General features: G+C 42.0%; 1 protein-coding gene and 1 pseudogene across 1 annotated transcript; both read right to left on the reverse strand.

Moving 5' to 3' along the window:
- Window positions 1–245: 245 nt before the first annotated feature.
- LOC133496578 (phospholipase B1, membrane-associated-like) lies at window positions 246–19,776 on the reverse strand. Its single transcript, XM_061812333.1, has 42 exons — window positions 19,755–19,776; window positions 17,049–17,102; window positions 16,907–16,967; window positions 16,793–16,827; window positions 16,431–16,515; window positions 16,303–16,354; window positions 16,096–16,161; window positions 14,803–14,868; window positions 14,648–14,709; window positions 12,911–12,983; window positions 11,862–11,969; window positions 11,185–11,259; window positions 11,044–11,103; window positions 10,426–10,500; window positions 10,259–10,319; window positions 9,569–9,627; window positions 9,019–9,092; window positions 8,881–8,924; window positions 8,684–8,792; window positions 8,364–8,415; window positions 8,165–8,245; window positions 8,028–8,093; window positions 7,861–7,961; window positions 7,710–7,791; window positions 7,528–7,632; window positions 7,330–7,425; window positions 7,181–7,252; window positions 6,989–7,066; window positions 6,586–6,646; window positions 6,422–6,480; window positions 5,894–5,961; window positions 5,760–5,803; window positions 4,578–4,677; window positions 4,096–4,147; window positions 3,921–4,001; window positions 2,959–3,024; window positions 2,795–2,889; window positions 2,633–2,714; window positions 2,433–2,537; window positions 2,252–2,347; window positions 2,096–2,170; window positions 246–979 (listed from the first exon to the last, which is right to left on the reverse strand). Exons 2-42 carry the CDS (start codon window positions 17,077–17,079, stop codon window positions 653–655), a joined length of 3,240 nt encoding a protein of 1,079 aa, XP_061668317.1. The 5' UTR covers window positions 17,080–17,102; window positions 19,755–19,776; the 3' UTR covers window positions 246–652.
- LOC133497069 (5S ribosomal RNA) lies at window positions 12,750–12,868 on the reverse strand (annotated as a pseudogene).
- Window positions 19,777–20,221: the final 445 nt, after the last annotated feature.

Consider the following 20,221-nt stretch of genomic DNA (forward strand, 5'->3'; position numbering starts at 1 on the left):
GGTTAAGACAATGCGGCTATCTGATTGGCTATTAATGTATGAGTGATTGGCACATGGTAAGGAAGTCTTCTTTGTCCTTTGTGTATTTTGTTTTTATCAAGATACCTGGGACCTGATTTTGTTTTTTTTAAAAAAAACGATTTGTTCCTTAATAAATTTACAATAACATACATTTTGTATGATCCTTACATAGGACGTATATGTATTCCAAGTTGCAGTAATGATATATTAAGGACAGATCAGCTTACAAAAGACTTCAATACTTATGGTGATATAGATGTTTGAGATTCAACGAGTAGTATGAAACATTTTATATGCGCCCTGATAGAGATTCTGAAGACAAAGACCTTGAAAATGGTTTCCCAACCGGCCACATATTTTACAGTACAAAAATAAACTTGCGGGACGCCAATATACAAAAAGTCAACATGCTACGGTACATCTCCGGCATAGATCGAGGAACAGCAGCAAATCATTTTCAGACCATTTAAGCGAAACTGAACCAGTCACAGTGGTTCGGAGTCGCTGTTTTAAAACACAGGTGCAGAGAGCGAGACTGGGGCGAGGCCGACAAAATACAGGAGCTGCTTTTTAGAGTCCAACCATGCAGTTGTGATACAACTGTGAGACAACTTTACGCTGCTAATTGTAGTTACAATCCTGTTGCTTTCATTTCTTCTGGGCATTCTGTTCTGCTTTTCTTCTGAAGCACAAAAGTGCACATGAAGCAGGCAGAGCCCATGCCCACCAGTAGGCTAACAACGCCCACCACCACGGGAACCCACAGCGGCCGGGGGGACGCACAGTGGGGCGCGGACACGGTTTGTGTCGTGCTGCTTCTGAATGTAGTGGTGCGGGACGCGCCGGGAGCGGATGTCGTCGGTGTAGCGCTAGTGGCGTGAGAGCTGGGGGCGGCGGTCGTGGTGGTCCAAGGTGGACGAAGCGCACTGTTGACTTTAGTAAAGATGAAGGGGCTGGACTGTTGGAGTTCAAAGAAAAGGAAAATAAATAAAAGTACTCGAGAGCCACCGATAGGTCAGGCTGATTATAGCGTATCACAATCTTTAAAAATTGTGTGAGGTGTGCCGTAGGTGTGACAGTAGAAGTTAAGGTGAAAGTGGGACTGCATCAGGGATCCGCTCTGAGCCCCTTCCTTTTTGCTGTGGTAATGGATAGGCTGACAGATGAGGTTAGACTGGAATCTCCTTGGACCATGATGTTTGCAGATGATATTGTGATATGCAGCGAAAGCAGGGAGCAGGTGGTCGGAACAATTAGTAAAATGGAGGTACTGGAAAGGAGAGGAATGAAGATTAGCTGAAGTAAAACAGAATATATGTGCGTGAATGAGAGGGGTGGATAGGTAAGAGTAAGGCCACAGGGAGAAGAGATAGCGAGGGTGGAGGACTTCAAATACTTGGGGTCAACAACACAGAGCAATGGAGAGTGTGGTAAGGAAGTGAAGAAACGGGTCCGAGCAGGTTGGAACAGCTGGCAGGAGGTGTCTGGTGTTCTATGTGACAGAAGAGTCTCCACTAGGATGAAGGGCAAGGTTTACAAAACAGTTGTGAGGCTGGCCATGATATACGGATTAGAGACCGTGGCACTGAAGAGAAAACAGGAAGCGGAACTGGAGGTGGCAGAAATGAAGATGTTGAGGTTCTCGCTCGGAGTGAGCAGCTTGGATAGGATTAGAAATGAGCTCATTAGAGGGACAGCCAAAGTCGGATGTTTTGGAGACAAGGTTCGAGAGAGCAGACTTCGATGGTTTGGACATATCCAGAGGCGAGAGAGTGAGTATATTGGTAAAATGGTGCTGAGGATGGAGATTCCAGGCAAAAGAGCGAAAGGAAGACCAAAGAGAAAGGTTGATGGATGTTGCGAGGGAAGACATGAGGACATTTAGAGAGGGAGATGCACGAGATAGGCTAAGATGGAAAATAACGGGACAAGCCGAAAGGAAGAGAAGAAAACAGGCTTTAAAACCGATATCTGATATGACCCCTAAAAGTTGCTGATTGCAGATTTGATCTTGTCCTAATGTAACCTGGATAGAAGCGCAAAACAATCAACGCTCCTTGGACACGTCCAGTACCTCAGTGGGACAGCGAATCTTGGAGCGGTCGTATGTGAAGTTGTTATGAGCCTGTTTCCTGCCGACGGGCTCCAACTGTTTCGAAACGAAACGGGTATTAGATAACGAATCCAGCAAAGAATCATTCCGAGGAAGGTCGACGGGCAGACGTGTCACCATGTTGTTCCACAGCGCGATGGCCATCTCGGCGTGAGCTCGCTCGCTGATGTGGAAGCAGTCTACAGAGAACAAAGTGTCGTCTGCTTCCCCTTCCTACTTGGAAAACATGGAATGATTTCTTTTTAAGCTTCCTTTTTTCATAATTGAATGCATTTCATTGGACGTTGCGCTTGCTTACGCCTATAAAAGGGATGAAGGAGTTGTGTAAAAACGGCTGAAGGACAACAGCAAAGTCTTCTTTCCCATCATAACGAGATCCAGAAATGAGATTGTGAATTTCAGCCTATGATGATGCGAAAGAAAAAAGGACGTTCAAAGGATAGCTTTTTTTTTTTTTTTTAAATTAGATAAATGGCCCCAAATGCAGTTATCATGTACCTGGTATTCAAGATTGATCCGTTTCAACTGTTCTATCTCTGGGGACCTTTCAGTTGGGATAATGACACAAGGACAGGAAGTTCTGGAAAGAAAGAGCACAAAAACTTCAAAATGTGTCACTGGATAAAAGAAAACCGGACTATTGCGGATTTCGGACCCAACCTCCGGAGCAAGGAGCATCCCAGGGTGTTTTTCTCGACTTGTTTCAATGTGTCGATCTGCATGATCTCCACGAGGTTGACCAGCAACCGCGGCACCTGCGCAAATGCACGTTTTGGAGCGGCGCGGCAGCGGTTGAGCCCGTTGGCTCTAATCGTACGACTCACCTCGTGGTACAGTTTGTCCAAAGCCAGCATCAGATTGCGACTGTAATTACCCGGTGACAGATGATCCTGCAGAAAACAACGAATGAAAATTGCAGACCATTTCGTACATATAGTATAATTTACATTTTTATTAGTTTACCATAATTTCCGGCCTACAAGCCGCGACTTTTTTCACACGCTTTCAACCCTGCGGTTTATGCAGCGATACAGCTAATTTGTGCATTTTTTCTAACAGCCGCAAGGAGGCACTCGAGCGGAAAAGGTAAGAATGAGACCGGAATATATGTGCTGAGGAAGTGACTTTTACTGGCCCTGTCAGCGCGGCGCTAGCGTTAGCGCCACACTAGCGCTGCGCTACCATTAAACTCTTTCTGTGTACCATCTTTGTAAATATCTCGTCCTGCAGAAAACACCAAATGGAAATTGCGGACCATTTTGTATCTATAGTATAATCTATCTTAGTTTACCGTAATTTCCGGCCTACAAGGGTTAGATTTATGAGGCGATGCGGCTAATTTTTTCTAACATCCGCAAGTGGAATCGAGGTAAGGTAAGAGTGAGACCAGAATATGTGTGCCGAGGAAGTGACGTATACTGGGCCTGTCTAGCGTTGACGCCGTGCTATGGTTAGCGCCACACTAGCGCCGTGCTAGCGTTAAACTCTTTCTGTGTACCGTCTTTCGTTGTATATATATCTCGTGTTTGAATGTGGGTTTCAATGTGGGCACTTGCGGCTTTTAAACAGCTGCGGCGTACGTAAATGGTATTTCCTTTGCAAATGTACTGGGAGGGGCTTATAACTAGGTGCGCTCTGTAGGCCGGGAATTACGGTAAATTAATTTGAAAATATATCGATATGAATAAGTCATGAATTATACTTGGTTGTCATATACCGCACATCATTATTGAGGTGTAGAAGCCATTTTAAAAATCAATCTGAGATATTTTGTGAAAACACTTACTTGGTCATTGCAATAATGGCAAAGGTCATTTCCACCCACAAATATTGTCAGAAGTTTCCAGTCTTGGTCAAAGTTCACCTCCTGTATGAGCAAAAAGGAGAATAGCTCAAGAGCAATATAACCATATACTTGCTATAAGTATATTGGATCAATTTAATCTTTTTCGTGGCCTCACCTTGTGTTCTCGCATGGCCTTTATGAGAACTTGGATTTGGTTTGGGATGTCCCTGTGACAGACCCGATGCAAAAAAAAAAAAAAATCATGTGAGGCAGACAAACACAACCTTAAAGGTACAAAAGCACTCTGTAGTCTGACAGGTCACACGTTCCTGAATGCATCAGACCATTTAGAACTCTTTTGTATGAACTCACGCAGTTTGCAGGCCTTCAGCACCAAAATTGGACTTTGTAAATCTCGTTTTGTATTTTTGTAAGTACAGTATACCATTTTTCATCAAAACTGGCACATCAGAGATGTAACAGAAAATGCACTGTTTACAGCACTTTGATTTTTTTTTTTGTATAATCGATTTGTGTATTTCCTTCAGAGAAATTTCAAATTGGTCATGTTTCTAATACTCCCCTTGAAAGGTAACAAAATACCACATTTCTACCGTGTTGTATCCAGTAGGAAATACAGTAAAGATTATTACGTACGAGGTCTTGGCTCCTGCTCCAGCCATGTTGAAGCCCTTCTGTCTTGAACCTTGACCTTTGGAGAAGCCCCTGAGGCCTGAATTGAACTTCCGTAGGATGTCTGTGAGGACGCAGAGAACTTTTCACATTTGAGATTAGCAGACGTGTCAAACTAATTTTCGTCATGGGTCAGACCTTTACGTCACACTTTTTACATTTGAACAATTTAGTTAACAAATTTGAAATCAGAAGTAAAGCATCTAATATATTATTTTTCACACCAAAAACATTTTTATGGCTTTTAGAATTTAATCATCTAATCCGGAAGATGTAGGTTTACCTCTTTTACGGTTTTGTATTAGGCCTGAGAGCAATTTTGAATCACCACAAAAACGGACACTAGATGACAGCAGTGCATCATACAACTTAGAATTTTGTTATCACCTATGTCCTACCTAAAGAATGGAGAAAGGTAGAAAACATTTTGTTTGATAAATGGAACGTATATATATATATATATATATATATATATATATATATATATATATATATATATTTTATTTTATTTTATTTTTTTTTTTAATATTTTTTTCTCATTGGATTGGTACCATATTTTTGAAGCCATCGTGTTCTTCAAAAATTGGTCAAAATCCTCTTAAATGGAAGAAATTGCTCGTGAAATCTCTTAGAAGTGAAAGAAAAATCCAATTCCAGTACAGATTTTCTGCCAAAATGAAAAACAACAAATCCATTTACCAAGGAACATAAGTAACATGCTCAATTTGATTTAGTGGCCTACATACGTTGATGTTGGCTGGATCTGGTTCCTGGTCCTTCAGTTTGACATCTGTAATTTAAGTGTTGAGACGCTAAAATACTTATATTGTGTTGCTACATGGATGATCATTCTCAAATTTTCTATCGTGCTGGTCCTCATTCGGGTTGGGGGGGTCACCAGGACCCTCTCCCGGTTGATTTTGCAGGAAATGTGGGGAACAACCTGTAGCCTACTACACATTAACAAACGTTTCAGATTTTGCATTTATTCTATTTAGCGTCTCCAATAAATGGATGCTATATGGAATGTGGGAGAAAACCCACGTAAGCACAAGTAGAACATGCCCACTCCACACAGGAAGGCCTCAGCCGAGATTTGAAACCAGAAACTCAGAGATGAAAATGCGGGTCGGACGATCAACATACTCGGTAGTGTTGTGACTGTGTCCAGAGTCCGATCTCCTCCGATGCTGCGGATGAGAACCAACAAACAGTCATGGCGTTAGTCGTCAGTTGTAAGTGTGAGCGTCATTCAGCATCCAGGCTTTGGTTTCCTTTACCTCCAGGAGACACCTTTATATTCTCTACTGAGCGCTAACAGATTCTTGGCTTTCGCACCAGTGGCGGCCTGTGTTCAATTGATAGACAAAGAAAGTGAAAACACAATTAGTAGTCATAAATCAATGCTACATGAATGTTATTAAAAATCAGAGTGAACAAACTGATAAGTGAGTTGTCATTTCAATGACAAGTAGTTTTACTATCATTAGTAATTCCTTCCGCAGTGGAATTTATAAAGGCCCGAGACCAGGCAGGACGACACGTTCACAGGCAGAAATGCCACATCCAATATGGCGGATGCACTGACGTATCCCTGCCGATGGCCAACAAGCGCGCTTGTAAATTCAATGAAAACAAGAGAGCGATCTAGCTCTCTGAACACTGCACTTCCGTTGACTTTAAAGTATACAATTATTGGTATTTCTAGAATAAACCAAATAGAAAATAATGTGTTCTCCTGTGTGACAGCCGATCGATGCAAGAATGTTTTCTTTCAACCAAAAATCTGAAATAATCATGACACCAACCGTCGTGGAGTCTCCCACTGCTGCCACCACCTTAATGTCTGCTGGTCTGAGCTTGTGAACTATAAATATAAAAAAAAAGAACATGGTGAACTCTTTCAGGGTACTTCCGAGTAGCGGTTCCCTGATTATCGCGTGGTGATATGATTGCTCGCTATATAGCTCACCAGATGTTGGCACTGACTGAGATGGAGCAAGGTCCACACACGAGAAATCACTTCCCCAGTTCTAGGAAGAGAGAGAAAAACACTTATTATTAAAAAAGGCATTTGTGCTATATGTACATTTTTTTCTTATTTTTATTTAATTCTGCAAAGAAATAAAGGTTGTGCAGGAGAAGAGAATTTCATCCAGCTTGCCATGAAATTCGAAAAACAAATACAGTACATAGTAAAATCTCAACTTGTTATATAAAAGGCCCAAAATTTTATCCCACGTTACTTGCACATATATATAAGTGTTTGGTGCATTATGTTAAATACGGGCTAAATGCATGTAAATAACGCGAGGAATGGGCTATAAACATGTGATCTTTAAATGCGCTCGGATGAAAAATACAAAACGACTTACTGTATTCGGTGCTGGTGTTGGTGGAGGGGCCGCGTATGTGTAATTGCTGTTACGATAGGTCCGGATGAATGGGGATGTCTGTCAACAAACAAACAAAATTATTCGATCACACGTAGTAGTTACTTGAAGAACCTCAAGAGACAGAGAGTAAAACTTCACTTGTTACTGCAATTACTCGTTAAACTGCCCTACCTCTGACGGACATTTCAGTTTAATGTCTGTGGAAAAATCCTGCAAGGATGTTTTGTTTCCCAGTGGTTCCAGCTGGGAAAACAAAACAAATAAGAAACAAACGTGAAGCATCTAAATATATCAGTATTGTTGTTGTGTTTGCGTGCTACCATGTTGTTCCACAAGGAGCGAGCCATTTGGGTCTGGGCCCTCTGGCTCAGGTGGAAACAGTCGGCACTGAAGAACGAGCGATCGGGGCGGCCATCCTGCAGAAGAAGTAACATTACCGGTCATATTTTCTCAGAGTCCCCCAGAAAAAGAGAGAGCGTCACAGTCATGTCTTGAAAATGTCCGCCGTGGTTACTGACCGGTAGTCTGGGAACGTTGATATCTCTGAAAAAAGGCTGGACGACCACAGTGAAGTCGGGCCGAGTGTCGTAACGACCGGACCCGACCAGCTCGCCCAGCGTCAGCTGTGAGGCAGAGAGCAGCGCGACCGTCAGATCGCATCATTTTCTCCCGTCCGTTAACATCACTGCTTTTTCGTTACCTGATATTTACGATTTAGTTGCTCCAATTTTTCCAGCGCTGTCGAATTGGGCTTTGGTAAGATAACGCAAGGGCACAGAATACTGCAAAAGCAGGTATAAAAATTTTAAAAAATAATAATTAGACATAGTTGAGAGAGAAAGAAAACTCACTTCACAAGCCAGGTGGGGCATTTCAGTGAGGGGTCCGCATGCATTTCTCTCAAGGGGATGATGTGCAGGGGTTCCACTAAATTGACCAGAGCTCGAGGGACCTGGGCAGAAATAATCCCGGTCGAACCGTGCAGGGAAATCGCAGCGTCGCTGTGTCTGCTTTTTACCTCTTTATGGAGATAATCCAGGCTTTCTCGGACATTTTGGACGTAACGCTCCACGGAGTAAAAGAGCTGTCGAGGGGTTAAATGGAGCGGTTAACCGGATTCGTGCTCTTTGCGCTACTTCGAAAGTACGTACTCACCGAATTGTCGCAGTAGTCGCACAGGTCGTTTCCACCTATAAACACAGTGATCAGTTTCCAGTCGGACCCAAAGTTGATGCGCTGCGTGGAGAGAGTAGAACGTGTTTGGTTTTATTTCACGTGGTTTTGTTAGAATTCAAATTCGATTTAACGTGTACATTTTCTACAGTTTAAGTTTTGAACAGACTCGAGTACTTACAGAGTCATTCTTCATCCTCGCTACGAGGGCTCGGACCTGAGATGCCAGGTCCCTATTTAACACACACATACAGACAATGATATTAATAATTCTTTCTTTCATCGTTGGTCAGTAAAATCCATTTTAATCACGATTGCAATGATCTAACAATTTCATGTATCAGTAATTAGTCATGCGAATATTTTTCCCGTCATATTTTATGGCATGTGGGTTATATCTGAATGTATTTAACAATTACTTGTCTGTAATGTGTTTATAATAGAATGTCATGTGCTCATGAACTTGTTTTTCTGAAATTAAATATCTGTGGGGGTACTGACTTGCTTTTTGCTCCAGCAACAGCCTGGTTGAGAAAAGCTTGAGGCGTGTGTTGCTTCCCCTGCCCAACCGAGTAACCCGTCACGTTGGCTTTAAAATGCTTGAATATATCTGTAATAACATAATAAAGCAGGTTGAATGCAACTTGAGCTACACGGCAGCTTTTTCTTTTTTTTTTTTTTTTCAAGAATTTACTCACTGGGCAGAGTTGTTACACTTGTGAGGTTGTCATCTCCACCGATGCTAGCAAAGATATTAAAATATCATGTTCATGAAATGAATTCAAATTTTGTTTTTATCAAAAGACAGCAAAAGTGCGTTTTTTTTGGGGGGGCACCTCCAGGATAAACCTCTGTATTGGGTCAGCACATCCAGAACATTTGCTGGACTGGATGCAATCCCGTTCCCTGCCTGGCGGGCCAAAAAAAAAAAAGTAAAATGTTATCTTAATTCTTCTTTTGATGAATAACACACAGGACTGAATAACAAGCATGCTACTTCAGTGCTGACCTGGTTAATTAATAAATATATCTGCTATATTAAAACCGTTACTAACCATTAAGAATCGGAAAACAAACGGAATTGGGAGTTTAGGTAATTATTTATTTCAACTGAAATTGATAAAGAAAGGGACACAAGACGGTAAAACTGTCAATTTTTAAAAAGCATCTGATGGGGATTATCATTTTAAATCCATAGTTGAATCATGTGTATATATGTAAGTGACCAGGATCCTTTGGAAGGAAGCTAAAAATTGTTTCTTTAAAATTGTCCGATCGGTAACATTAAGTAATTATCCAAATGTGCGGTAAAATTGTTTCCCATGAGTTTCTTCAAGTCTTTTGAGAGTTTTTAGTGTCACCGATTGTCCTGTCCGGTTCACTCACTGTCAGAGAGTCTCCCACGGCGGCGAGTACTCGGATGTCCGCCGGTCTGACTGCATGCACTGATAAAACACAAAAAGCAAGTAACCACAGGATACCGGATTTTTCAACTCTACGCTACGCGTGTGATGTATTCGACAGGGCAGTAAACTTCCGACAACTGAGACGATTTAGCATTGGTGGGAAGTAAACGATGCATAAATTATACTTTGTCAAGCTCTTGATTGGCACAGGAATCAAATCAGTATTCCTCCTTACATGCAAATTGAGGGAATGCCATGGATTTGGTACATCCATCCATCCATTTTATTCACTGCTTATCCTCACGAGGGTCGCGGGGAATGCTGGAGCCTATCCCAGCTGTCAAGGGGCAGGAGGCAGGGTACACCATGAACTGGTTGCCAGCCAATCGCAGACCACGTAGAGACAAACAGCCGCACTCACAATCACACCCAGGGGCAATTTAGAGTGTCTGATTAATGTTGGATGTTTTTGGGATGTGGGAGGAAACCGGAGTGCCCGGAGAAAACCCACGCAGGCACAGGGGAGAACATGCAAACTCCACACAGGCGGGTCCGGGATTGAACCCGGGACCTCAGAACTGTGAGGCCAATGCTTTACCAGCTGGGGCCACCGTGCCGCTATTTGGTACAGTAAATGATAATTTTGTAAAGTAACATTTCATCCACTTACCAGAGGTGGGAATGGAATGGGAAGGATTGATGTCCTCGCAGTGCACGGCTGTGCCTGTATTCTGACCAGACGCGCACAGTAAATTCACGGTCAGAAAAAAGTATGAGGCGCGCAACGTCGCCTCAATGGGTCCCATTTGGCTCTCGGTGACACCAAAGTCAACTTACTGGATGGAGGTGAGGAGAGGCGTTGCCGCCGTGGCTTGTAGGAGAGTTTCCCTCCGTCCTCAGGAAGGGACGGTCCTTTGGGGGGGGGGGGGGGGATAGTAGGGAAAGAGAGGAAAAGGGGAGGAATATGACAATCAACTCAGAAATCCATTTTCTTAGCAGGTTACCCTCACAAGGGTCACAGGAGTGCTGGAGCCTATCCCAGCTGCCAACGGGTACACCCTGAACTGGTTGTCGGCCAATCACAGACAACAGTCGCACTCACAATCAAACCTGGGGGCAATTTAGAGTGTCCAATCGATCCCTGTTTTGGGGATGTGGGAGGAAAACCCACACAGGCACGGGGAGAACATGCAAACTCCACACGGGCGGGGCCGGGATTGGAACCCCGGTCCTCAGAACTGTGAGTCCAACGCTCTACAGCTGCCCCACCGCGCCGCTGAATCGAAATAGTGGTTATTGTAATTGTTATTCAAAACAGATTAGATCATTTTCTTCCAAATCAATATAGATATAGCTATTATTTTGACTTGAGCTCTAGCTGAATCATCCTCTAATAGTTAAAAGAATAGTGTGACCATCATGGCCCCAAAAACCCCAACCATGCGGTGCACTCACCACAGTTGGACATTGCAAGGCAAAGACGTTTCCATTGTCGTCGTCACTTGCGCGCTGCAGCTGAAAAACACGTTTGACACAACAATGGCTGACTGTCACCGGGGTTGAAGGCGCATTGCTGGCACGCGCATTGGTCCTCACCAGGTTGGCCCACAACTGCACCGTCAGTTTATCGGTCTCATGTGACGCTTGGGACTCGGAGAGAGGCGTCCCGATCTGCACGGAGGACACCGACGAACATTGTGATTACTCACTTAACTATCTGTGCTTGTCACAAAACAGACTTACTGTATTTGATAACATCCACTGATGAGGATGACTTGTCATTTGCTCAGAAGTGTCATTGGCGAATCAGTATCGATACTAACAAGATCTCAAATGACCGTGGCATGACAGAAGTTATTACAATCCCGTTATTATCTTGTTATTACAAGACACTGTAACATCAAGGCAACGCGAGGCAATCTGCTAAACGGGTTTACTTTGATCTATTTTTATTTGAACCAGGTTTCAGTTTTTTACATTGATTTAATATCCACCACTGTGATGGCTGAGCGTCGACCTCCGCAGAGGCTTAAACATAAATTGGATGTCACTTGGTAAGTTTGTGCCCAGTCTGGAACACATCTGGGCGGTTTCATGCAACAGCTAAAAAAAAAAAAAAAAAAAAAAAGACGAAAATTCACCTGAATTGCTTTTTTGATGGATATTTGACTTCTAAAGCCGTCAATGGGAGGGAATGTGTTTCAAGAGTGAATGCTCGCTAAAAACTCGTGGAAATACCTGCATCTTCATAACTGTGACATGAAACGACTCACATTAGTAGAAAAGAAGTCTGTGACCAGAGGTTTTTTCTGCAGGACGACACTGAAGTCGTCTTTTTCGCTGTACCAGCGTCTCTTCACCAGGAGCTCATCCAAAGATGCCTGAACAAATAAAATACCAACATTTTGGAAGTACAAAATTAGCCCTCAGTTAAGAAAGTTTCATCCATAAAAAGACAAACATTGCAGACTGAGTGGGCAACAATAGCTTCGCAATTTTCTCTGGTAAAAGACATAAATGAAAAATGACGCTCATGTTGCAAAAACAGTTACCGTAATTTCCAGCCTACAGAGCACACCTGGTTATAAGCCTTGGTACACTGAGTTGAGCGTGGCTAGGCTTGTAACCAGGTGCGCTAACGCCGAGCTAACGGTAGCACCGCATCACCGCAAAAACCGCAGGGTTGAAAGCGCCTGAAAAAATTGTGACTTTTAGGCCGGAAATGACGGTACTTGACGTGACCAGTCACGTTTGTTCTTTTGTCCTAATAGCATCACTTTCACCCGTATCATCTCTGTCTTTGTTCACAGATCAAAACACTCTCATAGTTGTACAACGTACAATTAAAAAAAATCCTCACATAAGTCACATGCAGTCGCTATCAACTAAAACATTTGCAGCTGGAGCTTCAGAACTAGAATTTAACTCGATGGGCAAATGGAGAACAGAGTCAGATTAATTGGTTCCGGCATTGATTTGAAATCATGAACTACATGCAGATGAGCGTGTATACGTCTTCTTCTTCTTCTTCTTTGCCTTTCAGCTTGTCCCGTTAGGGGTCGCCACAGCATGTCATCTTAGATGAACGCATATTTGTTTGGCACAGTTTTACGCCAGATGGCCTTCCTGATGCAACCCCTCTGCATTTAGCCGGGGAGAGAAGCTAACGGCATCCGGTATTCCCAGGCGGTCTCCCATCCAAATACGAACCTGGGCCAAACCCACTTAGCTATCGATATCTGACGAGATCGGGTGTTCTCAGGGTAGCGTGGCCGTAAGCAGATACGCTAAATGAAGAGAACTGGAAACAATAGCGACAAACCTGCAGGCCGTGAGTCAGCGCGGCTTTCGCAAGTCTGACCTCTCCTTCTTGACGTTGTTCCAAACATGGACACCTTTCAGGGAAAAATAAATCAACTCATCAAATGCGAGACTACTCCCTCTAAAACAGATTATCCACGGATCAATCCATGACGTCTCCAAAAGTAATTAATCAAAGCAGCTATCCTGTGACGCCAATACGATTGAAAATCAATAATACTACACCACAAATGCATAATAGGTACAGTGAAGAAAATAAGTATTTGAACAGCCTGCTATATTGCTATAAGTTCTCCCACTAGGAAATCATGGAGGTGTCTGAAATTTTCATTGTAGGTGAGAGAGAAAATCTAAAAAGAAAAATCCAGAAATCACAATGTATGATTTTTTTCAACAATTTATTTGTGTGATACAGCTGCAAAAAAGCATTTGAACACCTGTCTATCAGCAAGAATTCTGACCCTCAAAGACCTGTTAGTCTACGGTGGTCCCAGCTCTTTTCAGGTCATTGACCAAGTCCTGTCGTGTAGTCCTGGGCTGATTCCTCACATTTTTAACCCTTTCCGGGCAAAGGGTTGCAAATTTGCAACAGGTTTAATATAATTGAAAATTTCAAGTCCAGAGTATCATTTTCTGAAAGTATCAGATTTTTCTCTCTGCAAAATTTTATTTGGTCTAGAGAGAGCTAAGGATCATTGAGACCCCACGAGGTGGTCTCTTGCATGGGGTTCCACTCCGATTGAGATTGACCGTCACGTTTAGCTTCTTTCATTTTCTAATGATTGCTCCAACAGTGGACCTTTTTTCACCAAGCTGATTGGCAATTTCTCCGTAGCCCTTTCCAGCCGTCTGGAGTTGTACAATTTTGTCTCTGGTGTCTTTGGACAGCTCTTTAGTCTTGGCCATGTTACAGGTTTGAGTCTTTGTGATTGTATGGAGGGCACAGATGTCTTTATGCAGCTAACGACCTCATACAGGTTCATCTAATTCAGCATAATACATGGAGTGGAGGAGGACTTTTAAAGGCGGACTAACAGGTCTTTGAGGGTCAGAATTCTAGCTGATAGACTGGTGTTCAAATACTTATTTGCAGCTGTGTCACACAAATAAATTGTTAAAAAAAATCATACATTGTGATTTCTGGATTTTCTTTTTAGATTATCTCTCTCACAGTGGACATGCACCTACGATGTAAATTTTCAGACCCCTGAACTTGCAATATAGCAGGGTGTTCAAATACTTATTTTCTTCACTGTATGTTGAGAAAATGATTTGCATGCCTGACCATCAAAGTTGAGATGGTAGGATGCAGCTAACACTAAATTGAACAACTGGGTCTTTTTTTCTCTTTTCTGGTACTTTATAAAGACATTCTCAAATAAATATTTGCATCTTTGGTTAGGAATTGTTGTAGCTCAATGTCCCATCGACAATTTACAACTAGTGCAGGCTGAATTAACTGCGCCGCTGCCATTTTGCTTTCAATTTGCTCGCTGATCCATGTGTGAAATTAAAATGAGCGGGTAGCCTTATTAAATACAGAATGTACTAGTAAAAACTACTGGGGACTAAAATATGCCAAAAGACTTATACAACATGTATATCCCCTCGAGCGACCCCTGTAGCTGCAAAACTGCCAGTCCTACACGTGATGATAAAATATATATATATATATATATATATAAAATACTGGACACTTTGTGAGATACTGCATTTCAAATGTTTTGCAAGCACGTACTTAGTTTGAAGAGTGTCACTCTCGCCGTCCCACAATGCAACGCTGACAATAGTCCGCTTCAGCTGCGGCACGATGGGACAAATCGAGATATCGAATATGTAACGATGATAACGGGAGATGAGTTGATTGCCTGTGATGTAAAAATGAATGCAAACCTGAACACGCAGCAGCTGCAGGGCAGCGTCCACCTCGCCGATCGCCGATGTGATTACGGACTCAACCTGCAAGCGCAAATCGCACACGGGGGCCGTGAACCTTGGCTTTATCGCTCGGCGGTCATCACATCACCGCCTGCTTTTATGGCACTACAACCCAAGACTGGGAATATGTATAATGTACGGACAAAGGTATTTGAAGCAATCTAACAATGTTATTCGCAACAGACACTCTTTACTAGGAAATATCTCCAATGATAGAAAGCGGAATATAGAATTCTGCTATTCACAGGGGAAACTGTTTTGCATATTTGTATGAGCAAGAATAGCCATCCAATCAGAGCAAATATTATTTACAGATCAAATATTTATGTGAACGCCATCTGTCCCTCTTTGGTCATTTTGGAAACTACAATAGCGTGGGGGGGGGCATCCTGGGCATTTTCATGCCAAATTATCTTGGAAACCCAATACGAAGTTTTCATGTCATCTCATTAAGCCGCTTATTCTCACAAGGGTTGCAGGAAAGCTGGAGCCTATCCCAGCTAACTTCGGGCAGAAGGCGGACTACACCCAGAACTGGTAGCCAGTCAGTCGCATGGCAGATATTGACACCATCTCTGAGTGGGAATCGATCCCACACTGGCCCGCACCAAAGGCAGCTGTGTGTACCACTACACCATCAGTGACCTATACGAAGCTTTTATTTAAGAAAATATAAATAATAATACAAGAATACATATATAGAATACAATAGCGCATGAAATGTCAATATTATTCTTTTAGTTGTACTCGTTCTTTATATTCAGGAGGTTTGAATACACGGCAAGTGTTAATGTTTTTAGATCAGGGGTGGCAAACTCATTTTCGGCGCGGGCCATATTTTACCTACGGTTTCTCTCGGAGGGCTGTTATGACTTTGAAACCATAAAAATCTTTAACCGCCCCATCAAATTTACATATGAAATTTATTAACTTGTTTTGGAACCAGAAATCGAGAGTAATGGGTTTTTCAACTATTGTTGTGTGGCCACACAAAAATGCTTGTAATATCTCAATGTTATCATTTATGATATGACAATTTGAAATTTTGGGACAGATTTTAACAAAAATTATGAAAGTTGATGCATATGATTTGCGTTCTTGCGGCGGGCCGGATCTGGTGCCCAGGTTTAGACTTTGACACGTGTTTTAGATGTTAAGTAATTTGTATTAAAAGGAAAATATTATCGAATTGAAAAAGTGTCTATCCTCTGCATTTTTTTATGCAGATTAAAACAAAAAAGTGTTTACCTCCTGCTGGTCACATGCATAGAACCGGTCCACTTGCACAAAAAGAAGCAACAGCTTCCAAGAATGCTGAAAGAGAAATGATCACGATTTACATCCCCCCCCCCAAAAAAAAAAAAAAAACAAAACAAGAATTGGAAAAAAAAAAGATACAATTTTTAACACAAATGCTCATGATATGAAATGCATCCGAGTGGCTGGTCTGCGTACCGGATTGTTCCGGAGGCGGCGAGAGGCCTCTTCTGCTTGCTCCAGCAAAGTGCTACGAGCAGAACATTTGACACTGAGGGCAGCCTTTTTTTTTTTTTTAAATATGGATTTGGGAGAAATGTGTTTACCCTTCTCTTGCAAACCCAGCCGCATTCACGTCTGTTCCTTCCACATCAGAGTCCGTCAGTGCAGGGTTGAACGTGCTCATCAGCTCTGATAAAGACGGAGGGGACCCAAAATTTCAGAACAATGTACTTCGGAATAGAGTGCACTTTTCAGGCAGGTACATATCGTACATACTTTACTTTGTACTGTGCTGTGTACTGAATAGCTTGTAAATATTGGACCGGTTACCATTCAACATGTGCTTTGCCGGAAGAAATACGCTTCATCTGTGTATAAGTGTACAAGATAAAGTTTCGAGTACTATAGTAATTAACATTTTCATATTTCAGCGCGCACAGGAAAAGAATACATGTTTAAAATTCACCTTGAAGTCTTGATACGACATTAGACAACCGCGTGCTGCAAAAATACAAATAAATAGTATTTTATGTGGCAATAAGATAAAAATGATGCTCAAAATGACACTAATGAAGCTTACCTGTCCGCGCGGAGTCCGATAGAGGCTAAAACCTCCACGTCTGCAGGCTTTACGCTGTTTACTTCAAAGAAAGAAATCAGAATGAATGAATGAAATAGATTGTATGATGTACTCGCATGTACACATCCTCGCTAAGCAGTACCATTCGGAGGGGGGTGATGAGAGGGGAGCATCTCATCGCAAGGCAGCCCATTTACTGGAAAAGCCACAGAGGAAATTCAATATATTCATCCATACTTATCCAAAATGCATATTTCAACAAAAAAAGTGCAAGTGACCTGCTGTCGTAGCAAGAAGCACCAAAAGAATCATCTTCTTCAAAAATCCCATTTATATGTCTCCGAATATTGTCCTCATACAGCGTCTCTCTTCCGCGTTAAACTCTTCTCAGGTGGTTTGGTTTCTCTATTATCAGTTGTACCTGGCCATAGTCGACTATAGGTATCGTAAAGATGTCGGAGGCGCGGGGGGGAGTCGACTCGCTTGTTCAAAGGACGTCGTTGAAGAAGTGAATGACTGATAAGAACCTTGATGACACCTTCGATCATCAATAGTGAAAGTGGACTTGTCACTGCTTGAACAGTGAAGAAAATAAGTATTTGAACACCCTGCTATATCGGACGTTCTCCCACTTAGAAATCATGGAGGGGTCTGAAATTTTCATCGTAGGTGCATGTCCACGGTGAGAGAGACCTTCTAAAAAGAAATATCTAGAAATCATTTATTTGTGTGATACAGCTGCAAATAAGTATTTCAACACCTGAGAAAACCAATGTTAATATTTGGTACAGTTGCCTTTGTTTGCAATTACAGAGGTCAAAGGTTGCCTGTAGTTGTTCACCAGGTTTGCACACACTGCAGGAGCGATTTTTGCCCACTCCTCCACACAGATCTTCTCGAGATCAGACAGGTTTCTGGGTTGTCGCTGAGAAACATGGAAATCCAAATATTTTCTATTGGGTTTAGGTCTGGAGAGTGGCTAGGCCACGCCAGAACTTAGATATGCTTCTTACGGAGCCACTCCTTGGTTTTCCTGGCTCTGTGCTTCGGGTCATTGTCATGTTGAAAGAACAGCCACGACCCATCTTCTATGGTCCGAGTGAGGGAAAGAGGTTGTTCCCCAAAATCTCACAATAGATGGCCGCGGTCATCCTCTCCTTATTACAGTGCAGTCGTCCTGTCCCATGTGCAGAAAAACACCCCCAAAGAATGACGTTACCACCCCCATGCTTCACAGTAGGAATGGTGTTCTTTGGATGGAATTCATCATTCGTCTTCCTCCAAACACAGTTAGTGGAATTATGACCAAAAAAAGTTAAATTTTTGGTCTCATCTGACCACAAAACCTTCTTCCATGACTCCTCTTTATCATCCAAATGGTCATTGGCAAACTCAACGTGCTGGTTTAAGCAGGGGAACCTTCTGTGCCATGCATGATGGTTGTTCGTTATGGTAATGCACACCAATATAAAGAGAAAAGCATCCGGCGTAAAAATTGTGCCAAACATATGTGCGTTCATCTGAGATGACACACGCTGTGGCGACCCCGAAAGGGACAAGCCGAAAGAAACTTACTTTTTATTTAAATCCATTGTTTCTGTGGTGAAGTATTCAAAACTGCGAGTTTGCATCTCGACCTGGATCGGGATCCGGACACTTTCCCTGCTGACCCTTTAACCTTCAGTCTTGACTTCGTCACATTGCGCCACGGGGCAAAAGTGAAAAAAACATTATCTTTATTAGTCGCTATCTCCAGATTACTTGATGCCATCATGTAATATTAGACGGCAGACTTTCATGTTCTGCCACTTTTTTAATCGCCATCAGCGACTCTCAAGGGGCTGAAGGTTCAAATAGTTAATGTATAAGAAAAAAAAGATGGTTTTACAGGTGAATGCATGCATGGGGGGGGGGGGAGGGTCCTGAATTTATGCAAATTACAATCACTGTTTTCAGATAATTTAAAAGATCGTCGGCTCATCTTTTTGATGTCATCACTTTTAACATGACTGATGCTGCATTTGCAGGAACCAAGATTAACTATCTTATCTGTTTCCAGGGCTGAAGTAAAGGTCAAACTAAAAAAACAACAACTCTGTACTGTGTATAGTTTCCCACTAAAAATAATGATCAAAATGGCAACAAATAAAATCATAAAATGCTTTATTGTGTGTAGCAAAGCCATACAATGTGAGCTTCATTTTTTTAATTAAGTTTCCCAATATATTCTAATTGAGATGCACTTCTAACTGCAACATTACAATGACCACAGCATACACATTTCTGTATTTATGACACAGAAGCCGCGAAAAACCCAAAATTCCTTTGTGAGTACAATCGTGGAGGTATGGACCATTTATCTTTTTCTCAAGGTGAGTAACAACGTGAATCTGCCGGGAAGAGTGAAAATAATCTACTCGTGCTAATCTTTGCATTGGATTCGTGCGGGCAGTTTGTCCTCTGTTGAAATATAATCGTCCCAAAAACAAAGATAAAGCCACTTCACACAATTTCCACATACATTCCCAAACTTAAAAAAAAAGAAAAGACAAAAAACATAACACTCATAGCATTTTTAATTGACATTTTACAATAGTCTTACTGTGATTGTTTATTTTGGTTACTCTGCCCCCTGCTGGTCATAAAACATAAACCGTCTCTTTATAACGCTGAATTTTTCAATTGAGGGGATATCAAAAGCAATCTCGTATATGTGTGGTCTCGAGACCCCACTTCGAATCCATTTGGGTTCTTTGGCCAAATTGGCTGTGCCCCTTGGGCCATTTTTGGAATTGCGATGATAAACGGAACACAGCAAACAGTTTAAAAATTAAAGCAACGACATTACCAAAGACTGCGTCCAGACCCCTTTTCACGTGGTAATTCGGCTTGAACTTCCGGTCAGGGCAAAACATTGCTTTGGGTATTATTTCACATAAAAGTTGACATCATTTGATAGCCTTACAATTGTACATTGTGAAATATAATATTGGAATTCGTTAGGTTTAGCTTTTTTGGTGTCAATATGGTTAATTCGTGTTGCGCTGTTAATTGTCAAAACAGTGCAGGCGGTCACAAAGAAGTAACTTTTCACCATTGTGTTTCAGTTTAACCTTCATAATTATTTATTATAATTATGAATGTGGAAAATATATCATTACAATATTATGGATGTCAGTATCTCCTATTACATATGTATGTGGCAATGTATCTTTTAAACCTTCCTGGGCATGCTGCAAATATTTAGATTATATTCATGTGTCTAGGGATCCAAAACATCCCAACTATATAGATTTATCGCATCGTTTTCCATAA

The sequence above is a fragment of the Syngnathoides biaculeatus genome, chromosome 23 (genome assembly GCF_019802595.1).
Source record: "Syngnathoides biaculeatus isolate LvHL_M chromosome 23, ASM1980259v1, whole genome shotgun sequence".
Taxonomy (NCBI): domain Eukaryota; kingdom Metazoa; phylum Chordata; class Actinopteri; order Syngnathiformes; family Syngnathidae; genus Syngnathoides; species Syngnathoides biaculeatus.

Bases quoted from the DNA above. Each gene is read 5' to 3' on its own strand.
- LOC133496578 (XM_061812333.1), bottom strand. From the start codon at position 17,079: ATGCTCCCCTCTCATCACCCCCCTCCGAATG. The intron at 7,067-7,180 runs GTAGGGCAGTTT...GTTTGTTGACAG, and splicing joins AACTGAAATGTCCGTCAGAG to ACATCCCCATTCATCCGGAC. The intron at 2,538-2,632 runs GTACATGATAAC...GCATCATCATAG, and splicing joins GGATCAATCTTGAATACCAG to GCTGAAATTCACAATCTCAT.